We start from the raw sequence: 22,500 nt of genomic DNA, 5'->3' as shown, positions 1-22,500 counted from the left end.
TAAAATAGGCCAGTCGTAATCCTTTTTAGAATTGTTCAAATAATTTGATCGGCTCACCAAACAACATGCAGCTGTCGAGCCAAACAGGACTCGAGCTAAACTTTCGGTTTCCATTGGCTTTCGAGATAAGAACGACCATTTCAGATTTCGCTTTTTAGTTTAATTTCAAAATAAGGATCAAAAGTTAAAATTTCTTGTCCTGAGGAATCTGGCCACATTGCGGCTCATGGAAACGTACACTTTTCCAAAGGAAATTACGAAACAAAGAGCTCAAAGCTTGCACATCGGAAATACGAAATGCGGAGCAGGATTTGAAAGGAGCTGCAGTTATTTACGGCTTCAGAGCAAGATTGCGCGAGATAGCGTCAAAGCTGGAAAGACTAAGTTGCTCCCACTGGTTCTGCTCCGAGTACAGGAGAGAATATCAGAGCAAGCTTTTCACTGATCACTCGTCCAGTAAGCGTTGTAATTGTTGAGGTTCACTTCGCTGAGATAACCGGAGATCACTTTTTAACGAACGAACGTTACTACACTCCATGTAAGTCTTTTTTGAGCATTTTTACAAAAATTAAGCTTCTCATCATAAGCAGACACAGCTGAATAAGTGTTTTCTGTTTTACATCTGTGTCACATATGGGGTAGAGTTACTGAATGCTGCTTGGCTGAGACAGAGGGCATTTTTTCTCTTAATCACCAGGGCACTTTTGGTAATCAAGAGGGTATGATTACTTGATGCTGATTGTCTGAGAACGCCTGCGTTAAGTTGACTTCTCGCTTCAAACGGGTTTTGAAAAGGAATTTAAGAAACGCAGCGTTTCTGAGTTTGATCTAAACGCGGTTCTCTCATCTTAACGTGAAAGAAAATCGACATACAGCAAAGTGCAATCTTTGGTGGAAAAGCAAAGGATTTTTCCATCCAAAAATGTATTGATTCGCAGCCTGAAAAAAGTGTGAGGGGGGCTGGTGTCGTACGAAGCATAGAGTTAACGTTAGAACTTCATTGCTGACAAACTGAAAGGTAATTTCTTCGTTTTGCTTCGGGTCGCCTTATTAGTATCACAGGTCACCTTATCGGTGTAAAAAAAAAAGCGTAAATTTTGTAGGTACGTTAAGTTTTGGCGGTGGAAAGGAGAGTTTTGGATTCAAGGAGTTATTAGTACTCGTTTGGACACTTGTTTATGTGAATCGATGAAGTAGTTTCACGTCGTTGCAAGCTTCGCAAAACAGGTCGTGAATAAAATTAGATTGCTTAAAGTTTTATTTGTAAAGAAATTGCTTTGAGTGAATTGAACTTGCTGTGTTTTGCTTAATATTATAGTAGGCTTTTCCCGTTCTACTGCTGGCCTGTTCTTTAATGACAACCAGTAAACCTGTTTACGCGACGCCAAGACGAGAGTTTTCCTTTGTACAGAATTTTGCCCTTTATGTGATCAACAAGTAATCGTAAGTACCCTCGGGCAATTAAGAATTAATTTCACTTGTATTTTCAAAGTTTTCAAAATTGCCCTCGTCGCTCTGCGACTTGGGCAATTTTGTGAAAACTTTGAAAATACGCGTAAAATTAATCTTTAATTACCCTCGGGCCCATGCGATTACATATACAAAGTATAATTTCTGCCTTCATAACAAATATAATGTCTTTCATCGAAGCATTTGCTGGTTGAGAATTTGTTTATTTCGCTACTCGTTTTCTCGGCATCTAACAAAACTTGTTATTTTAGTGCAGTTTTAACATTGCCGTTGTTATCAATGGCCTCCATGCGGCTATGTTCACTGTAGACAATTAGATGATTTCCGTTGCGTTTATCTGTGTCACAGGGGACGTTTAATTTGGGTCAAATTTTTCAAATCGACTTGGGGGCTAAACGACGGGTAACCCTCACCATGCATCTGTACTCTGATAAAGCAGCCAATCAGAGCGCGCGATATATGGAAACGTAATTATAATAAAGATAGGACCCTGCGCGCGCTCTGATTGGTTGAAAACCTATTTTTTATCAGAGGATAAAACATAGAAAAAGCGTGTTTTACTGTTTTTCGCCACATTACCTCTATATCATAAAGCAAATGAAGAAACCCAAGCCGTGCATTACACTGTGATAAAACATTCCGGATATTTGAAACACTCGAGAAATGTAGTAAACACTCGCCTGCTGCTCGTGTTTTCTACATTTCCTTCGTGTTCTCAAGTGCCAGTCGTGTTTTATCACAGTGTATTACACGGCTTAGCATTCTTTATTTGTTAATTATATAATATAAGGTATACTGCACTAAATAAGATGCAAATGAATATAGCCCTCCCATCTTGTTCGTAATCAGTATATTTTATTTACAGATCAATACTTTCCTACCCCTTATGTGGTGTTTACATTTGAGCTTTTACCAACGTAAACAGTTGGTAAGGTCAAGTTACTCAACCTTGGTACATTCGTCCAGTGTTTACACTGGCTCAAATAACTCAAGTTGATCTGTCAACACACGCGTGGTGGAAGAGAACTTCGCATATATACATGTACAATATGTATTTTTGCAAAACGCTTAAGGTTATCCAAAGAATGATTGTTTTACCTTTAAAAGCAGTTGACACAAATAAAGAGTAATCTTTTGGATAACATGAAACAACTGAATATTTATTGTAACAATATCTCCAGTTTGCATTTCTTAAAGTAAACGTGCAATATCTAGAGAGGATGCTACTTAAAATATGGTACGGTTTCCAATGAGCGCGTTGTCTTGTCAACTGTTGCGTTATTTTCGAGTATCATAGAAAAGGATCAAGTAATTTTCAGTTATCCAGATCAATGAAAATGAAATCAGCGTTTGTATATTCTATACAACCATATTTACAAATTTGATCAAAGACTCCAGCCCACTTGCATGTCCTGGAAGCGCGATTTTTTACAGATCTCTAAGTACTAAGTACTAGATTCACACAGAAATGTCCAGTAATATACAGATTTACTTAACACAGAAGCCATTATCAAGGGCTTGGCCAATTCTAAAATCAGATAGACCAGGGAGAAAAAAGTTCTTGCTCGTCACAACAACCCCAGGCCTCCCTGTCTGACCGTTACAATCGCTATGCGGCATAAATAATACCCAGTTATCCAGATGAATTAATAAGAATATATAATAAGAAATGTGAGAAAAAGTTCGGAGTTTAGGAAATCAAGACATTCCGGGGTTTGGCAAATTGCCATCACACACCAGTGACAATCTGGACATTACCATTGCCAAGCCCTGCTTGCGGCTCGGTGTTCCTATTGTTCGCTCCTCCTTGATTCTCTTCTCTGTCACACAAAGCGGCTTGTAGGAATGAACGTGAGGTTCTTCTCGAGGATTTGCTTTTACCACTGAGCTGTTTGCAAAAGTTCTTCTTGTCCTTCAGACTCTTGAAGATTTTCTTGAATGCATCTTTGAACTCTTTACTCATGATGAAGTACACCAGTGGATTAGCAGACGAGTTGATCATAATGAACATTATAAGCTGGTCTATGATCAGATTGTAGTAAGGCTTCTTCCAGTATTCTGGCATAATCAGTGCCACCACACGAAAAGCGTTCAAGGGAAACATTACCACGGCGAACAAAATTACCAGAGGCGTAAGAATTCTCGTTGTCTTGTTGCTTTGTTGCCAGATTCTTTTGTCGCTTCTTTCTTTGTTTGATGGAGCTTGCGACAAGACTACTTGATCTCCATCATCGTACTCTGACATCGAGGTTCGGAAGGCAACACTTTGAAGTACTCGATTTTTGATCCTGACATATGTAAATGCTATGACAAGCAGAGGAAGTGCATACCAGACGACGATGAGTACTATTGAGTAAGACTGGAATAACAACTTTGACATAACTGGGCCGCAAATTTGCAGAGCCGGATTGTAATGGATAACCGGGTACAGAGGAACGGATGAAACTACAAACGACGCCAACCACACCACGCCAATAACCACGAAAGTCCCCACTCGAGATCTGTGCTTGATCTGGTAACGTTTAGCGCCCACTATATTCCGATATCTCTCGATAGCAATGGCCGTAATCGACCAGATGGAGGCTCCGAAGAATACCTCCACGGTAGGATACAGGTAATGACAAGCATGTTTCCCTAACAACCAGCGAAATGGGTAGAGGTATTTCAACAGTACCATAGGATAGATGATAAGTAGTACCCCCAGATCCGCTATGGTCAAGCTCAGCAAGTAATAGTTCATGGAAGTCTTCATCTTGGCCTGGCTAAGGATCACGAAGCATACCAAGAGATTACTAACCACACCTAGGAATACAATGGTTGACCACAAAGTTATTTGGAACACTAGGGCTCCGAGAGGCTGGTGGAGGTATTCGTGCAACCCCGATGCTTGGGTGACGTTGTCAGTCGTGGTATTTTCCAAAGGAGTGCTGAGCGTTCCGTTAATATTAATGTCTTCCATGGTTATTTTTAGTGTTGTTTATCTGTGAGACGAACACGATTTCGTTAAAACTGGAAAATAATTTTACACTAGGAGTAAACACATTAAACATGCGCTAAAATTACAGGACAACTCTTCTGGATATTGCAGGAGTCTTCCACCGTAACTCATGGTCTTCGGCTCCCTACAGGGATGAAAGGTTTAGACATGACTCAGCGCCAAGAGCGGGTGAAGACAAAGAGAGTTCATTCCTATTCAGACCTTATTCCCAAGGTAAGTTAGATCTCTCTTAAGTTATATTTAGTAGATTCCGTTGTTTTATCGATAAACACATGCATTTGTACTAGTTATAATTGTGTCTCTAACTGAACGACTTCTTGTGTTCCATTCATTTGTGCCGATGATAATTGTGTCTTCAACTGAACGACTTCTTGTTTTCCCTGCACTAAGTCCTCGCGAGAAATATTATTTGTCCATTTCCATCGAGTTACATAAATAGCAAAGTGAATCCTTTACTTCATTGTTTGCATCTTTGGTTTTTGCAAATTCGTGTTGTAAATAATTATTGAAATGATTGTGGTTCGTTTTGCGTTCTTAAAGGCAAACAAACCCAATAGCCTTCCCTAGCAGAGGAAACTGGTTTCAGTTAAACGTTTCAGGCTCACTGGGATAGTTAGTTCACTTTAGAAAATGAAACAAACTCTCGTGTTGAAGAAAGGGTAACATATCATCCTGACTCTATCTAAGAGACGAGTGAAATATCCATCAAAATAATTTTCTTCTCTCGTGATTATTAACAGCGCCTCACAAACCCATTAAAGAAGACTAATTTTCATTTTTATCTAAAGTTGATGAAATAGTCTCACGTCTGTGAAAGTCCCAATCTAAATCGATCTACCACGCACATTCATTTTCTCAGCAGGTTTCGGAGAATATGTAGTTTTAATTAAACGTCTTGCATATCGGGAGACTAAAAGCGTCTTTTATGGAGATAAAAACAATATTTGGAATTTAGGGTCAGTCGGTAAATACAAAACTGAGCTATATTTATATTTAAAATTAACTTAGAAAACTATGTAATAATATTGTTGAAAAAAACACTTCTTGTGGACGTCATTCACCCTATAATTTACTTGTCAAGGTTTTTCAAGTTGCGATTCTTCCTTCCAAGACAAAGTGTAAAATCTTCATCAAAAGATCTTCCCTCCGTGAAGGAAAATTACATTTAACTGCACTTCAAAAAATCCAGGATAAATTTTTTTTTTCTTAACGTCGCTGTGACTGAATTGTTTCGAAAGTCTTAATTTCTCCCTTAATTCATAACTTCTATTAGATTTTAAATTTAAATTTGAATTTTTTAGACAGTGCTAGGTTAAAACGCAGTTCGTGTTCATGAAATTCTGAATTAAGAATCAGCAGAGTTGCACTCACAACAGAGCTTGTTAACCAAACTGCTTTGCCACTGATAACTAAATCGCCTTACTGTCGAACAGCTTTCCCAACTGCACCTTCATGCATAATTGAGATCGCTAAATGCAGTCTTTGGTTGATCGCATTTAATGTTATGTGCGATAATCACAGCACTGTCGACAGGAATCAATTCTCTGTTATTCGGAACACACCAATAAATGACGTCTTATTCATTCTTCGGTGTAAATTACTTTGGACGCCTAATTATACATCCGGCTTTGTGATTGGTTGTTGTTTGTCACTTGGTTGTAATCCCGGCTCTGATTGGTTACACCTGGTCACCCACACTCTTAGCTACTGCGAGCCTTTTCATAAAAATGGGTGGTGATAAAGGTGTCTAAAAAAGCAGTCATTGTTGATTTTTCGCAGATTGTCAGTTTTGAAAACGATTTTAAATGCTGCGGAAAAAAAGACTATTAGAGCGGTCCTTGTGGATATTTTTTAGGGCCGCTTAGACTACATTATAGTACAAGTTTGTTGCATACGGCTAGCGCACGACAAAAATGGGTACGTTTTTGTAAATTAAACCTGAAAATCATGCTTACCCTACAATGTTCCTAATTGCACTTTTCCCTGGATGCAAGCAGCACGAGCTACAAAAGTCTCAGTAACTAAGCCGTACCGCCTTTGGAAGTCTTTTTATAGGGCCTCAGTTACTTCAATCTAATTCAGTACATGCCATCTGCCCTGACCTTTGATGAACAACAGTAAAATTGCCGCGTAGAACAGTAGGTATAGCGGATCACGCGCCGCCTATTAATCTATTTGACAACGCTGACCGTTTTTCTATCCAAGACGTATATTTCAGGGACGTGTCTTACTAATTGCACGTCTAAATAAATACACAAGATGAAAACAACCTCTCTTTTAGTGGATTGAGAGAAAACTTGTGAATCTTAAATCTTGATGCTCTTTATGATAAAGACCAAGCTGAAGTTGTCTGCCAATTCACTGCCAATTCGCCATCTGCCAATTCGACCGGCTGAAACTGTCTGCCAATTCGATTTAAAATTCAGTAGTGGAAATTACAACATAAAATCATTTAAATATCTTTACCAATTGCTCAAAAACAACTTCTAGCTGCATTGAAAGCTATTAATTTGCGCCAAACGCTCACGTAAATTTGTAAAAAGATACTGTAAATATCCTTTGTTCAGAAGTGAATAACTCGTTGCGTGACTTTTCAATTGACATCAACGTGGTATCGTTTGAAAGCTTACCGTCTTATTAGTCCATCTCAACGGCTTCTACACCCATCTCAACGCAATTACTATCGAAAAATTGCACCCGAACATCGTGCTGTAATAACACACACACTTGTACTGGCTTTTCCGGAAGTGAATAACTCGGCACGTGACGTTTCAATTGACAACAACTTGGTATCATTTTAAAGCTTACCGTATTGTAAGTCCATCTCAACGGCTTCTACACCCATCTCAACGCAATTACTATCGAAAAATTGCACCCGAACATCGTGCTGTAATAACACACACACTTGTACTGGCTTTTCCGGAAGTGAATAACTCGGCACGTGACGTTTCAATTGACAACAACTTGGTATCATTTTAAAGCTTACCGTATTGTAAGTCCATCTCAACGGCTTCTACACCCATCTCAACGCAATTACTATCGAAAAATTGCACCCGAACATCGTGCTTTAAAAACACACACACTTGTACTGGCTTTTCCGGAAGTGAATAACTCGTCGCGTGACTTTTCAATTGACACCAACTTGATATCATTTTAAAGCTTACCGTATTGTAAGTCCATCTCAACGGCTTCTACGCCCATCTCAACGCAATTACTACTGAAAAATTGCACCCGAACATCGTGCTGTAATAACACACACACTTGTACTGGCTTTTCCGGAAGTGAATAACTCGTCACGTGACGTTTCAATTGACAGCAACTTGGTATCATTTTAAAGCTTACCGTATTGTAAGTCCATCTCAACGGCTTCTACACCCATCTCAACCCAATTAATTTTTAAAAGAAAAGCACATGATCTTTCCAGGCATACTTAAGATTTCCATCGCATGGCTTGTTGAGTTTCAAGACAAAATTGAAACCGTACTAATTAGCGGTATCCACGTTGCTGTTTGTAATCAGTATTAGTGGAAATAGCGTGAGATGTTGATTACGAAACTTGGGAAAAGAACATTATCATCAACGACCATCAACCGTGGGCTTTCAGCTGACAGGAGCGAAAACGATTGATGCCACCGCCGCCCTAAATCAGTTGTTTACCTTGCCATTTGACCGACGATTGTTATCATACAGGCATTCCCATTGCCAACATCGCTATCGATGAAAACTAAAAATTCAACATTTGTGATAGCGTTAAATAAGTTTATCTTCTTTTACTTACAAGTTTATTATGTTTCCACAGGGGAAAGCGCAGTTCTCATTTTTTTTTCATTTTTTTTAAAATTATACCTTTGGTTGTCTAATTAAATTGACCGTCAACGTTTATTCTTATTTCTATCGGGAACAACATACTTTGGTAAATTGTCCATTCAAGTGTCCTCTTTAATTGTTCTGTTAAAACACAAATACTTTCACCAATCAAAATAAATAAAATCAGAAATCTACCGAACTGTTTGTCTTTCCGTTGTTGGATGCAATGTTAAAGAGCAATCGAAGCAAGCAAGCACACGAATGACAATAATGTAAAGAATAAGGAATGTCCACTTGATTGCCGGATTCGGATAACACTCAAGGCCAGAACAATGCCACGAAAGGTATGTATAACTCTTGTTCTAATTCTATAACTAGCTTTTCTAATGGGGTACCACCTTCTTTGCAATTCATTCACAACAGAAATCCAGGGCTCACCACGCTCTTGATTACCAGCGGTTGGCTCAGTTGATAGCAGACACTGGGCTTCCAAATGAAACCCGCATGGCTGCAGGACTGAAGGAACGGTCATACTGGCAAAAAATCGCCACCGAATATGTCAATGGTCCTCCAGAGCATAGCATGATAAAAGCAATTTATAACCTCTCGCGATCCACCTTTTTTGTTAGGTTGGTGACCGAAATGTTACAAGTAAAGGTAAGATACGAAAACATTAATAAGAATCACGAGGTTTTGTCGTGACCTCCTTGAACTCTCAATAATGATCTTTAAATTGAAACGATTGTAATTAGTGACAAGACCGACTAAGGGGAGGGGTGTAGGAGGAATGTTTGAAAAAATTGAACAAAAAAAATAAGCGGCAAAGAAAACCTTCAAAGTGATGCAAATGTGCTAGATCAGCCAAATGTAAGTCCGTAAAACAAAACTTAAAATAGAAATGTGATGAAAAATCTGAAATATATTCACCTATTTGCATGTACCTTTTCAGGATAGTAACAAATATCCCAAAGATGCAGAAAGTCGGGCCGGGGACAAAGTTAAAAAGTGCAAGGATCCGGTCAGTTTATTTCTTAATATTGTTCCATGCTACGCTTTGTTTGCGAGTACATTTTAATAATTTTTCAGTTCTGTATGGCATTGAATGGGATTCCCTCATTGAAGAAAAGAAGCAGAGAAGGGAGCTTGCCAAGGTCCAGAGAAGAAGCAATCGTAAACAGCCTACACCCAAGAGACTGTTACGTTCGAAAGGAAAACCCCAAATTGATTCCCCTATTTAACGGTGTTTAGTTTCATCTAACGCGCGCTCAATGGTTGAAATCAGAACGTACTCTGCCTTTCCGTTTTCTTTCCGATAATTTTTCTTCTTACTGACATTAAAAAAATACAAAAATATACCGCTGACCAATAAAAGTTATGTCTATGTTATGTCTAGAAAGCCCGTTAAGATGGGTGTAAAAGCCGTTTAGACGGACTAATAATATGGTGAGTTTTACAGTGATACCAAGTTGGTGTCAATTGAAAAGTCACGTGACGAGTTATTCCCTTCCAGAAAAGCCAGTACAAGTGTGCATGTTCTCAAAGCACGATGTTCGGGTGAAAGTTTTCGATAGTAATTGCATTGAGATGGATGTACAAGCCGTTGAGATGGACTAATAACGCGGTAAGCTTTAAACTGATACCAAGTTGATGTCAATTGAAACGTCACGTGACGAGTTATTCACTTCCGGAAAAGCCAGTACAAGTGTGTATGTTATATTAAAGCAGGATGTTCGGGTAAAATTTTTCGATAGTAATTGCGTTGAGATGGGTGTAGAAGCCGTTGAGATGGACTAACAATACGGTAAGCTTTAAAATGATACCAAGTTCGTGTCAATTGAAACGTCACGTGACGCGTTATTCACTTCCGGAAAAGCCAGTACAAGTGTGTATGTTATGAAAGCACGATGTTTGGGTGCAATTTTTCGATAGTAATTGCGTTGAGATGGGTGTAGAAGCCGTTGAGATGGACTTACAACACGGTAAGCTTTAAAATGATACCAAGTTGCTCTCAATTGAAAAGTCACGCGACGAGTTATTCACTTCCGGAAAAGCCAGTACAAGTGTGTGTGTTATTACAGCACGATGTTCGGGTGCAATTTTTCGATAGTAATTGCGTTGAGATGGGTGTAGAAGCCGTTGAGATGGACTTACAACACGGTAAGCTTTAAAATGATACCAAGTTGCTGTCAATTGAAAAGTCACGCGACGAGTTATTCACTTCCGGAAAAGCCAGTACAAGTGTGTGTGTTATTACAGCACGATGTTCGGGTGCAATTTTTCGATAGTAATTGCGTTGAGATGGGTGTAGAAGCCGTTGAGATGGACTTACAATACGGTAAGCTTTAAAATGATACCAAGTTGCTGTCAATTGAAAAGTCACGCGACGAGTTATTCACTTCCGGAAAAGCCAGTACAAGTGTGTGTGTTATTAAAGCACGATGTTCGGGTGCAATTTTTCGATAGTAATTGCGTTGAGATGGGTGTAGAAGCCGTTGAGATGGACTTACAACACGGTAAGCTTTAAAATGATACCAAGTTGTTGTCAATTGAAACGTCACGTGCCGAGTTATTCACTTCCGGAAAAGCCAGTACAAGTGTGTGTGTTATTAAAGCACGATGTTCGGGTGCAATTTTTCGATAGTAATTGCGTTGAGATGGGCGTAGAAGCCGTTGAGATGGACTTACAACACGGTAAGCTTTAAAATGATACCAAGTTGTTGTCAATTGAAAAGTCACGCGACGAGTTATTCACTTCCGGAAAAGCCAGTACAAGTGTGTATGTTATGAAAGTACGATGTTCGGGTGCAATTTTTCGATAGTAATTGCGTTGAGATGGGTGTAGAAGCCGTTGAGATGGACTTACAACACGGTAAGCTTTGAAATGATACCAAGTTGTTGTCAATTGAAAACTCACGTGCCGAGTTATTCACTTCCGGAAAAGCCAGTACAAGTGTGTGTGTTATTACAGCACGATGTTCGGGTGCAATTTTTCGATAGTAATTGCGTTGAGATGGGTGTAGAAGCCGTTGAGATGGACTTACAACACGGTAAGCTTTGAAATGATACCAAGTTGTTGTCAATTGAAAAGTCACGTGCCGAGTTATTCACTTCCGGAAAAGCCAGTACAAGTGTGTGTGTTATTAAAGCACGATGTTCGGGTGCAATTTTTCGATAGTAATTGCGTTGAGATGGGTGTAGAAGCCGTTGAGATGGACTTATAACACAATAGGCTTTAAAATGATACCAAGTTGGTGTCAATTGAAAAGTCACGCGACGAGTTATTCACTTCCGGAAAAGCCAGTACAAGTGTGTATGTTATGAAAGTACGATGTTCGGGTGCAATTTTTCGATAGTAATTGCGTTGAGATGGGTGTAGAAGCCGTTGAGATGGACTTACAACACGGTAAGCTTTGAAATGATACCAAGTTGTTGTCAATTGAAAAGTCACGTGCCGAGTTATTCACTTCCGGAAAAGCCAGTACAAGTGTGTGTGTTATTAAAGCACGATGTTCGGGTGCAATTTTTCGATAGTAATTGCGTTGAGATGGGTGTAGAAGCCGTTGAGATGGACTTACAACACGGTAACCTTTGAAATGATACCAAGTTGTTGTCAATTGAAAAGTCACGTGCCGAGTTATTCACTTCCGGAAAAGCCAGTACAAGTGTGTGTGTTATTAAAGCACGATGTTCGGGTGCAATTTTTCGATAGTAATTGCGTTGAGATGGGCGTAGAAGCCGTTGAGATGGACTTACAACACGGTAAGCTTTAAAATGATACCAAGTTGTTGTCAATTGAAAAGTCACGCGACGAGTTATTCACTTCCGGAAAAGCCAGTACAAGTGTGTATGTTATGAAAGTACGATGTTCGGGTGCAATTTTTCGATAGTAATTGCGTTGAGATGGGTGTAGAAGCCGTTGAGATGGACTTACAACACGGTAAGCTTTGAAATGATACCAAGTTGTTGTCAATTGAAAACTCACGTGCCGAGTTATTCACTTCCGGAAAAGCCAGTACAAGTGTGTGTGTTATTACAGCACGATGTTCGGGTGCAATTTTTCGATAGTAATTGCGTTGAGATGGGTGTAGAAGCCGTTGAGATGGACTTACAACACGGTAAGCTTTGAAATGATACCAAGTTGTTGTCAATTGAAAAGTCACGTGCCGAGTTATTCACTTCCGGAAAAGCCAGTACAAGTGTGTGTGTTATTAAAGCACGATGTTCGGGTGCAATTTTTCGATAGTAATTGCGTTGAGATGGGTGTAGAAGCCGTTGAGATGGACTTATAACACAATAGGCTTTAAAATGATACCAAGTTGGTGTCAATTGAAAAGTCACGCGACGAGTTATTCACTTCCGGAAAAGCCAGTACAAGTGTGTATGTTATGAAAGTACGATGTTCGGGTGCAATTTTTCGATAGTAATTGCGTTGAGATGGGTGTAGAAGCCGTTGAGATGGACTTACAACACGGTAACCTTTGAAATGATACCAAGTTGTTGTCAATTGAAAAGTCACGTGCCGAGTTATTCACTTCCGGAAAAGCCAGTACAAGTGTGTGTGTTATTAAAGCACGATGTTCGGGTGCAATTTTTCGATAGTAATTGCGTTGAGATGGGTGTAGAAGCCGTTGAGATGGACTTACAACACGGTAGGCTTTAAAATGATACCAAGTTGGTGTCAATTGAAACGTCACGCGACGAGTTATTCACTTCCGGAAAAGCCAGTACAAGTGTGTATGTTATGAAAGTACGATGTTCGGGTGCAATTTTTCGATAGTAATTGCGTTGAGATGGGTGTAGAAGCCGTTGAGATGGACTTACAACACGGTAAGCTTTGAAATGATACCAAGTTGTTGTCAATTGAAACGTCACGTGCCGAGTTATTCACTTCCGGAAAAGCCAGTACAAGTGTGTGTGTTATTACAGCACGATGTTCGGGTGCAATTTTTCGATAGTAATTGCGTTGAGATGGATGTAGAAGCCGTTGAGATGGACTTACAACACGGTAGGCTTTAAAATGATACCAAGTTGTTGTCAATTGAAAAGTCACGCGACGAGTTATTCACTTCCGGAAAAGCCAGTACAAGTGTGTATGTTATGAAAGTACGATGTTCGGGTGCAATTTTTCGATAGTAATTGCGTTGAGATGGGTGTAGAAGCCGTTGAGATGGACTTACAACACGGTAAGCTTTGAAATGATACCAAGTTGTTGTCAATTGAAAACTCACGTGCCGAGTTATTCACTTCCGGAAAAGCCAGTACAAGTGTGTGTGTTATTACAGCACGATGTTCGGGTGCAATTTTTCGATAGTAATTGCGTTGAGATGGGTGTAGAAGCCGTTGAGATGGACTTACAACACGGTAAGCTTTGAAATGATACCAAGTTGTTGTCAATTGAAAAGTCACGTGCCGAGTTATTCACTTCCGGAAAAGCCAGTACAAGTGTGTGTGTTATTAAAGCACGATGTTCGGGTGCAATTTTTCGATAGTAATTGCGTTGAGATGGGTGTAGAAGCCGTTGAGATGGACTTATAACACAATAGGCTTTAAAATGATACCAAGTTGGTGTCAATTGAAAAGTCACGCGACGAGTTATTCACTTCCGGAAAAGCCAGTACAAGTGTGTATGTTATGAAAGTACGATGTTCGGGTGCAATTTTTCGATAGTAATTGCGTTGAGATGGGTGTAGAAGCCGTTGAGATGGACTTACAACACGGTAAGCTTTGAAATGATACCAAGTTGTTGTCAATTGAAAAGTCACGTGCCGAGTTATTCACTTCCGGAAAAGCCAGTACAAGTGTGTGTGTTATTAAAGCACGATGTTCGGGTGCAATTTTTCGATAGTAATTGCGTTGAGATGGGTGTAGAAGCCGTTGAGATGGACTTACAACACGGTAACCTTTGAAATGATACCAAGTTGTTGTCAATTGAAAAGTCACGTGCCGAGTTATTCACTTCCGGAAAAGCCAGTACAAGTGTGTGTGTTATTAAAGCACGATGTTCGGGTGCAATTTTTCGATAGTAATTGCGTTGAGATGGGCGTAGAAGCCGTTGAGATGGACTTACAACACGGTAAGCTTTAAAATGATACCAAGTTGTTGTCAATTGAAAAGTCACGCGACGAGTTATTCACTTCCGGAAAAGCCAGTACAAGTGTGTATGTTATGAAAGTACGATGTTCGGGTGCAATTTTTCGATAGTAATTGCGTTGAGATGGGTGTAGAAGCCGTTGAGATGGACTTACAACACGGTAAGCTTTGAAATGATACCAAGTTGTTGTCAATTGAAAACTCACGTGCCGAGTTATTCACTTCCGGAAAAGCCAGTACAAGTGTGTGTGTTATTACAGCACGATGTTCGGGTGCAATTTTTCGATAGTAATTGCGTTGAGATGGGTGTAGAAGCCGTTGAGATGGACTTACAACACGGTAAGCTTTGAAATGATACCAAGTTGTTGTCAATTGAAAAGTCACGTGCCGAGTTATTCACTTCCGGAAAAGCCAGTACAAGTGTGTGTGTTATTAAAGCACGATGTTCGGGTGCAATTTTTCGATAGTAATTGCGTTGAGATGGGTGTAGAAGCCGTTGAGATGGACTTATAACACAATAGGCTTTAAAATGATACCAAGTTGGTGTCAATTGAAAAGTCACGCGACGAGTTATTCACTTCCGGAAAAGCCAGTACAAGTGTGTATGTTATGAAAGTACGATGTTCGGGTGCAATTTTTCGATAGTAATTGCGTTGAGATGGGTGTAGAAGCCGTTGAGATGGACTTACAACACGGTAACCTTTGAAATGATACCAAGTTGTTGTCAATTGAAAAGTCACGTGCCGAGTTATTCACTTCCGGAAAAGCCAGTACAAGTGTGTGTGTTATTAAAGCACGATGTTCGGGTGCAATTTTTCGATAGTAATTGCGTTGAGATGGGTGTAGAAGCCGTTGAGATGGACTTACAACACGGTAGGCTTTAAAATGATACCAAGTTGGTGTCAATTGAAACGTCACGCGACGAGTTATTCACTTCCGGAAAAGCCAGTACAAGTGTGTATGTTATGAAAGTACGATGTTCGGGTGCAATTTTTCGATAGTAATTGCGTTGAGATGGGTGTAGAAGCCGTTGAGATGGACTTACAACACGGTAAGCTTTGAAATGATACCAAGTTGTTGTCAATTGAAACGTCACGTGCCGAGTTATTCACTTCCGGAAAAGCCAGTACAAGTGTGTGTGTTATTACAGCACGATGTTCGGGTGCAATTTTTCGATAGTAATTGCGTTGAGATGGATGTAGAAGCCGTTGAGATGGACTTACAACACGGTAGGCTTTAAAATGATACCAAGTTGTTGTCAATTGAAAAGTCACGCGACGAGTTATTCACTTCCGGAAAAGCCAGTACAAGTGTGTATGTTATGAAAGTACGATGTTCGGGTGCAATTTTTCGATAGTAATTGCGTTGAGATAGGTGTAGAAGCCGTTGAGATGGACTTACAACACGGTAAGCTTTGAAATGATACCAAGTTGTTGTCAATTGAAAAGTCACGTGCCGAGTTATTCACTTCCGGAAAAGCCAGTACAAGTGTGTGTGTTATTAAAGCACGATGTTCGGGTGCAATTTTTCGATAGTAATTGCGTTGAGATGGGTGTAGAAGCCGTTGAGATGGACTTACAACACGGTAAGCTTTGAAATGATACCAAGTTGCTGTCAATTGAAAAGTCACGTGCCGAGTTATTCACTTCCGGAAAAGCCAGTACAAGTGTGTGTGTTATTACAGCACGATGTTCGGGTGCAATTTTTCGATAGTAATTGCGTTGAGATGGGTGTAGAAGCCGTTGAGATGGACTTACAATACGGTAAGCTTTAAAATGATACCAAGTTGTTGTCAATTGAAAAGTCACGTGCCGAGTTATTCACTTCCGGAAAAGCCAGTACAAGTGTGTGTGTTATTACAGCACGATGTTCGGGTGCAATTTTTCGATAGTAATTGCGTTGAGATGGGTGTAGAAGCCGTTGAGATGGACTTACAATACGGTAAGCTTTAAAATGATACCAAGTTGCTGTCAATTGAAAAGTCACGCGACGAGTTATTCACTTCCGGAAAAGCCAGTACAAGTGTGTGTGTTATTAAGGCACGATGTTCGGGTGCAATTTTTCGATAGTAATTGCGTTGAGATGGGTGTAGAAGCCGTTGAGATGGACTTACAATACGGTAAGCTTTAAAATGATACCAAGTTGTTGTCAATTGAAACGTCACGTGCCGAGTTATTCACTTCCGGAAAAGCCAGTACAAGTGTGTGTGTTATTAAAGCACGATGTTCGGGTGCAATTTTTCGATAGTAATTGCGTTGAGATGGGCGTAGAAGCCGTTGAGATGGACTTACAACACGGTAAGCTTTAAAATGATACCAAGTTGTTGTCAATTGAAACGTCACGCGACGAGTTATTCACTTCCGGAAAAGCCAGTACAAGTGTGTATGTTATGAAAGTACGATGTTCGGGTGCAATTTTTCGATAGTAATTGCGTTGAGATGGGTGTAGAAGCCGTTGAGATGGACTTACAACACGGTAAGCTTTGAAATGATACCAAGTTGTTGTCAATTGAAAAGTCACGTGCCGAGTTATTCACTTCCGGAAAAGCCAGTACAAGTGTGTGTGTTATTAAAGCACGATGTTCGAGTGCAATTTTTCGATAGTAATTGCGTTGAGATGGGTGTAGAAGCCGTTGAGATGGACTAACAACACGGTAAGCTTTGAAATGATACCAAGTTGTTGTCAATTGAAAAGTCACGTGCCGAGTTATTCACTTCCGGAAAAGCCAGTACAAGTGTGTGTGTTATTACAGCACGATGTTCGGGTGCAATTTTTCGATAGTAATTGCGTTGAGATGGGTGTAGAAGCCGTTGAGATGGACTTACAACACGGTAAGCTTTAAAATGATACCAAGTTGTTGTCAATTGAAAAGTCACGCGACGAGTTATTCACTTCCGGAAAAGCCAGTACAAGTGTGTGTGTTATTACAGCACGATGTTCGGGTGCAATTTTTCGATAGTAATTGCGTTGAGATGGGTGTAGAAGCTGTTGAGATGGACTTACAATACGGTAAGCTTTAAAATGATACCAAGTTGTTGTCAATTGAAAAGTCACGTGCCGAGTTATTCACTTCCGGAAAAGCCAGTACAAGTGTGTGTGTTATTACAGCACGATGTTCGGGTGCAATTTTTCGATAGTAATTGCGTTGAGATGGGTGTAGAAGCCGTTGAGATGGACTTACAATACGGTAAGCTTTAAAATGATACCAAGTTGCTGTCAATTGAAACGTCACGCGACGAGTTATTCACTTCCGGAAAAGCCAGTACAAGTGTGTGTGTTATTAAAGCACGATGTTCGGGTGCAATTTTTCGATAGTAATTGCGTTGAGATGGGTGTAGAAGCCGTTGAGATGGACTTACAATACGGTAAGCTTTAAAATGATACCAAGTTGTTGTCAATTGAAAAGTCACATGCCGAGTTATTCACTTCCGGAAAAGCCAGTACAAGTGTGTGTGTTATTACAGCACGATGTTCGGGTGCAATTTTTCGATAGTAATTGCGTTGAGATGGGTGTAGAAGCCGTTGAGATGGACTTACAACACGGTAAGCTTTAAAATGATACCAAGTTGTTGTCAATTGAAACGTCACGTGCCGAGTTATTCACTTCCGGAAAAGCCAGTACAAGTGTGTGTGTTATTACAGCACGATGTTCGGGTGCAATTTTTCGATAGTAATTGCGTTGAGATGGGTGTAGAAGCCGTTGAGATGGACTTACTACACGGTAAGCTTTAAAATGATACCAAGTTGTTGTCAATTGAAACGTCACGCGACGAGTTATTCACTTCCGGAAAAGCCAGTACAAGTGTGTATGTTATGAAAGTACGATGTTCGGGTGCAATTTTTCGATAGTAATTGCGTTGAGATGGGTGTAGAAGCCGTTGAGATGGACTTACAACACGGTAAGCTTTGAAATGATACCAAGTTGTTGTCAATTGAAAAGTCACGTGCCGAGTTATTCACTTCCGGAAAAGCCAGTACAAGTGTGTGTGTTATTAAAGCACGATGTTCGGGTGCAATTTTTCGATAGTAATTGCGTTGAGATGGGTGTAGAAGCCGTTGAGATGGACTTACAACACGGTAAGCTTTAAAATGATACCAAGTTGTTGTCAATTGAAAAGTCACGCGACGAGTTATTCACTTCCGGAAAAGCCAGTACAAGTGTGTGTGTTATTACAGCACGATGTTCGGGTGCAATTTTTCGATAGTAATTGCGTTGAGATGGGCGTAGAAGCCGTTGAGATGGACTTACAACACGGTAAGCTTTAAAATGATACCAAGTTGTTGTCAATTGAAACGTCACGCGACGAGTTATTCACTTCCGGAAAAGCCAGTACAAGTGTGTATGTTATGAAAGTACGATGTTCGGGTGCAATTTTTCGATAGTAATTGCGTTGAGATGGGTGTAGAAGCCGTTGAGATGGACTTACAACACGGTAAGCTTTGAAATGATACCAAGTTGTTGTCAATTGAAAAGTCACGTGCCGAGTTATTCACTTCCGGAAAAGCCAGTACAAGTGTGTGTGTTATTAAAGCACGATGTTCGGGTGCAATTTTTCGATAGTAATTGCGTTGAGATGGGTGTAGAAGCCGTTGAGATGGACTTACAACACGGTAGGCTTTAAAATGATACCAAGTTGGTGTCAATTGAAAAGTCACGCGACGAGTTATTCACTTCCGGAAAAGCCAGTACAAGTGTGTATGTTATGAAAGTACGATGTTCGGGTGCAATTTTTCGATAGTAATTGCGTTGAGATGGGTGTAGAAGCCGTTGAGATGGACTTACAACACGGTAAGCTTTAAAATGATACCAAGTTGTTGTCAATTGAAAAGTCACGCGACGAGTTATTCACTTCCGGAAAAGCCAGTACAAGTGTGTGTGTTATTACAGCACGATGTTCGGGTGCAATTTTTCGATAGTAATTGCGTTGAGATGGGTGTAGGAGCTGTTGAGATGGACTTACAATACGGTAAGCTTTAAAATGATACCAAGTTGTTGTCAATTGAAAAGTCACGTGCCGAGTTATTCACTTCCGGAAAAGCCAGTACAAGTGTGTGTGTTATTACAGCACGATGTTCGGGTGCAATTTTTCGATAGTAATTGCGTTGAGATGGGTGTAGGAGCTGTTGAGATGGACTTACAATACGGTAAGCTTTAAAATGATACCAAGTTGTTGTCAATTGAAAAGTCACGTGCCGAGTTATTCACTTCCGGAAAAGCCAGTACAAGTGTGTGTGTTATTACAGCACGATGTTCGGGTGCAATTTTTCGATAGTAATTGCGTTGAGATGGGTGTAGGAGCTGTTGAGATGGACTTACAATACGGTAAGCTTTAAAATGATACCAAGTTGTTGTCAATTGAAAAGTCACGTGCCGAGTTATTCACTTCCGGAAAAGCCAGTACAAGTGTGTGTGTTATTACAGCACGATGTTCGGGTGCAATTTTTCGATAGTAATTGCGTTGAGATGGGTGTAGAAGCTGTTGAGATGGACTTACAATACGGTAAGCTTTAAAATGATACCAAGTTGTTGTCAATTGAAAAGTCACGTGCCGAGTTATTCACTTCCGGAAAAGCCAGTACAAGTGTGTGTGTTATTACAGCACGATGTTCGGGTGCAATTTTTCGATAGTAATTGCGTTGAGATGGGTGTAGAAGCCGTTGAGATGGACTTACAATACGGTAAGCTTTAAAATGATACCAAGTTGCTGTCAATTGAAACGTCACGCGACGAGTTATTCACTTCCGGAAAAGCCAGTACAAGTGTGTGTGTTATTAAAGCACGATGTTCGGGTGCAATTTTTCGATAGTAATTGCGTTGAGATGGGTGTAGAAGCCGTTGAGATGGACTTACAATACGGTAAGCTTTAAAATGATACCAAGTTGTTGTCAATTGAAAAGTCACGTGCCGAGTTATTCACTTCCGGAAAAGCCAGTACAAGTGTGTGTGTTATTAAAGCACGATGTTCGGGTGCAATTTTTCGATAGTAATTGCGTTGAGATGGGCGTAGAAGCCGTTGAGATGGACTTACAACACGGTAAGCTTTAAAATGATACCAAGTTGTTGTCAATTGAAACGTCACGCGACGAGTTATTCACTTCCGGAAAAGGCAGTACAAGTGTGTATGTTATGAAAGTACGATGTTCGGGTGCAATTTTTCGATAGTAATTGCGTTGAGATGGGTGTAGAAGCCGTTGAGATGGACTTACAACACGGTAAGCTTTGAAATGATACCAAGTTGTTGTCAATTGAAAAGTCACGTCCCGAGTTATTCACTTCCGGAAAAGCCAGTACAAGTGTGTGTGTTATTAAAGCACGATGTTCGGGTGCAATTTTTCGATAGTAATTGCGTTGAGATGGGTGTAGAAGCCGTTGAGATGGACTTACAACACGGTAGGCTTTAAAATGATACCAAGTTGTTGTCAATTGAAAAGTCACGCGACGAGTTATTCACTTCCGGAAAAGCCAGTACAAGTGTGTATGTTATGAAAGTACGATGTTCGGGTGCAATTTTTCGATAGTAATTGCGTTGAGATGGGTGTAGAAGCCGTTGAGATGGACTTACAACACGGTAAGCTTTAAAATGATACCAAGTTGTTGTCAATTGAAACGTCACGCGACGAGTTATTCACTCCCGGAAAAGGCAGTACAAGTGTGTATGTTATGAAAGTACGATGTTCGGGTGCAATTTTTCGATAGTAATTGCGTTGAGATGGGTGTAGAAGCCGTTGAGATGGACTTACAACACGGTAGGCTTTAAAATGATACCAAGTTGTTGTCAATTGAAAAGTCACGCGACGAGTTATTCACTTCCGGAAAAGCCAGTACAAGTGTGTATGTTATGAAAGTACGATGTTCGGGTGCAATTTTTCGATAGTAATTGCGTTGAGATGGGTGTAGAAGCCGTTGAGATGGACTTACAACACGGTAAGCTTTAAAATGATACCAAGTTGTTGTCAATTGAAACGTCACGCGACGAGTTATTCACTCCCGGAAAAGGCAGTACAAGTGTGTATGTTATGAAAGTACGATGTTCGGGTGCAATTTTTCGATAGTAATTGCGTTGAGATGGGTGTAGAAGCCGTTGAGATGGACTTACAACACGGTAAGCTTTGAAATGATACCAAGTTGTTGTCAATTGAAAAGTCACGTGCCGAGTTATTCACTTCCGGAAAAGCCAGTACAAGTGTGTGTGTTATTAAAGCACGATGTTCGGGTGCAATTTTTCGATAGTAATTGCGTTGAGATGGGTGTAGAAGCCGTTGAGATGGACTTACAACACGGTAAGCTTTAAAATGATACCAAGTTGTTGTCAATTGAAAAGTCACGCGACGAGTTATTCACTTCCGGAAAAGCCAGTACAAGTGTGTGTGTTTTTAAAGCACGATGTTCGGGTGCAATTTTTCGATAGTAATTGCGTTGAGATGGGTGTAGAAGCCGTTGAGATGGACTTACAACACGGTAAGCTTTAAAATGATACCAAGTTGTTGTCAATTGAAAAGTCACGCGACGAGTTATTCACTTCCGGAAAAGCCAGTACAAGTGTGTGTGTTATGAAAGTACGATGTTCGGGTGCAATTTTTCGATAGTAATTGCGTTGAGATGGGTGTAGAAGCCGTTGAGATGGACTTACAATACGGTAAGCTTTAAAATGATACCAAGTTGTTGTCAATTGAAAAGTCACGTGCCGAGTTATTCACTTCCGGAAAAGCCAGTACAAGTGTGTATGTTATGAAAGCACGATGTTCGGGTGCAATTTTTCGATAGTAATTGCGTTGAGATGGGTGTAGAAGCCGTTGAGATGGACTAATAAGACGGTAAGCTTTCAAACGATACCACGTTGATGTCGATTGAAAAGTCACGCAACGAGTTATTCACTTCTGAACAAAGGATATTTACAGTATCTTTTTACAAATTTACGTGAGCGTTTGGCGCAAATTAATAGCTTTCAATGCAGCTAGAAGTTGTTTTTGAGCAATTGGTAAAGATATTTAAATGATTTTATGTTGTAATTTCCACTACTGAATTTTAAATCGAATTGGCAGACAGTTTCAGCCGGTCGAATTGGCAGATGGCGAATTGGCAGTGAATTGGCAGACAACTTCAGCTTGGTATGATCTCAAATGTATTACGCAAT

General features: G+C 40.2%; 1 protein-coding gene and 1 long non-coding RNA gene across 5 annotated transcripts in view; one reads left to right on the top strand and one right to left on the bottom strand.

Moving 5' to 3' along the window:
- Positions 1–2,305: 2,305 nt before the first annotated feature.
- Positions 2,306–22,500, bottom strand: part of LOC149117071 (neuropeptide Y receptor type 2-like) — a 20,720-nt gene continuing 525 nt past the window's right edge. Inside the window, exons 1-2 of one of the 4 annotated variants that reach the window (XM_089282745.1) lie at positions 7,099–7,616; positions 2,306–4,451 (exon numbers count right to left, since the gene is read on the bottom strand). In XM_089282745.1, the coding sequence (XP_089138871.1) occupies positions 3,200–4,429 (1,230 nt within the window). In that variant the 5' untranslated portion in view covers positions 4,430–4,451; positions 7,099–7,616 and the 3' untranslated portion in view covers positions 2,306–3,199. Of the gene's footprint in view, positions 4,452–6,806; positions 6,871–7,098; positions 7,643–22,500 lie in introns of those variants that run through there. The other 3 variants (XM_089282744.1, XR_016205549.1, XM_089282746.1) reach the window with 3 other exon arrangements.
- The window catches only part of LOC149117070 (uncharacterized), a 6,518-nt gene continuing 1,034 nt past the window's right edge, over positions 17,017–22,500 (top strand). The window contains exons 1-2 of the long non-coding RNA XR_016205550.1: positions 17,017–22,180; positions 22,409–22,500. The exon at positions 22,409–22,500 is cut by the window's right edge and continues 1,034 nt beyond it. This is a non-coding gene — a long non-coding RNA (uncharacterized LOC149117070). The remainder of the gene's footprint in view (positions 22,181–22,408) is intronic.

This window comes from Orbicella faveolata, unplaced genomic scaffold (assembly GCF_042242905.1).
Source record: "Orbicella faveolata isolate gen_17 unplaced genomic scaffold, um_ofav_v1 contig_12, whole genome shotgun sequence".
NCBI classification, from domain to species: Eukaryota; Metazoa; Cnidaria; class Anthozoa; order Scleractinia; family Merulinidae; genus Orbicella; species Orbicella faveolata.
This window is presented reverse-complemented; position numbering and strand designations above follow the sequence as displayed.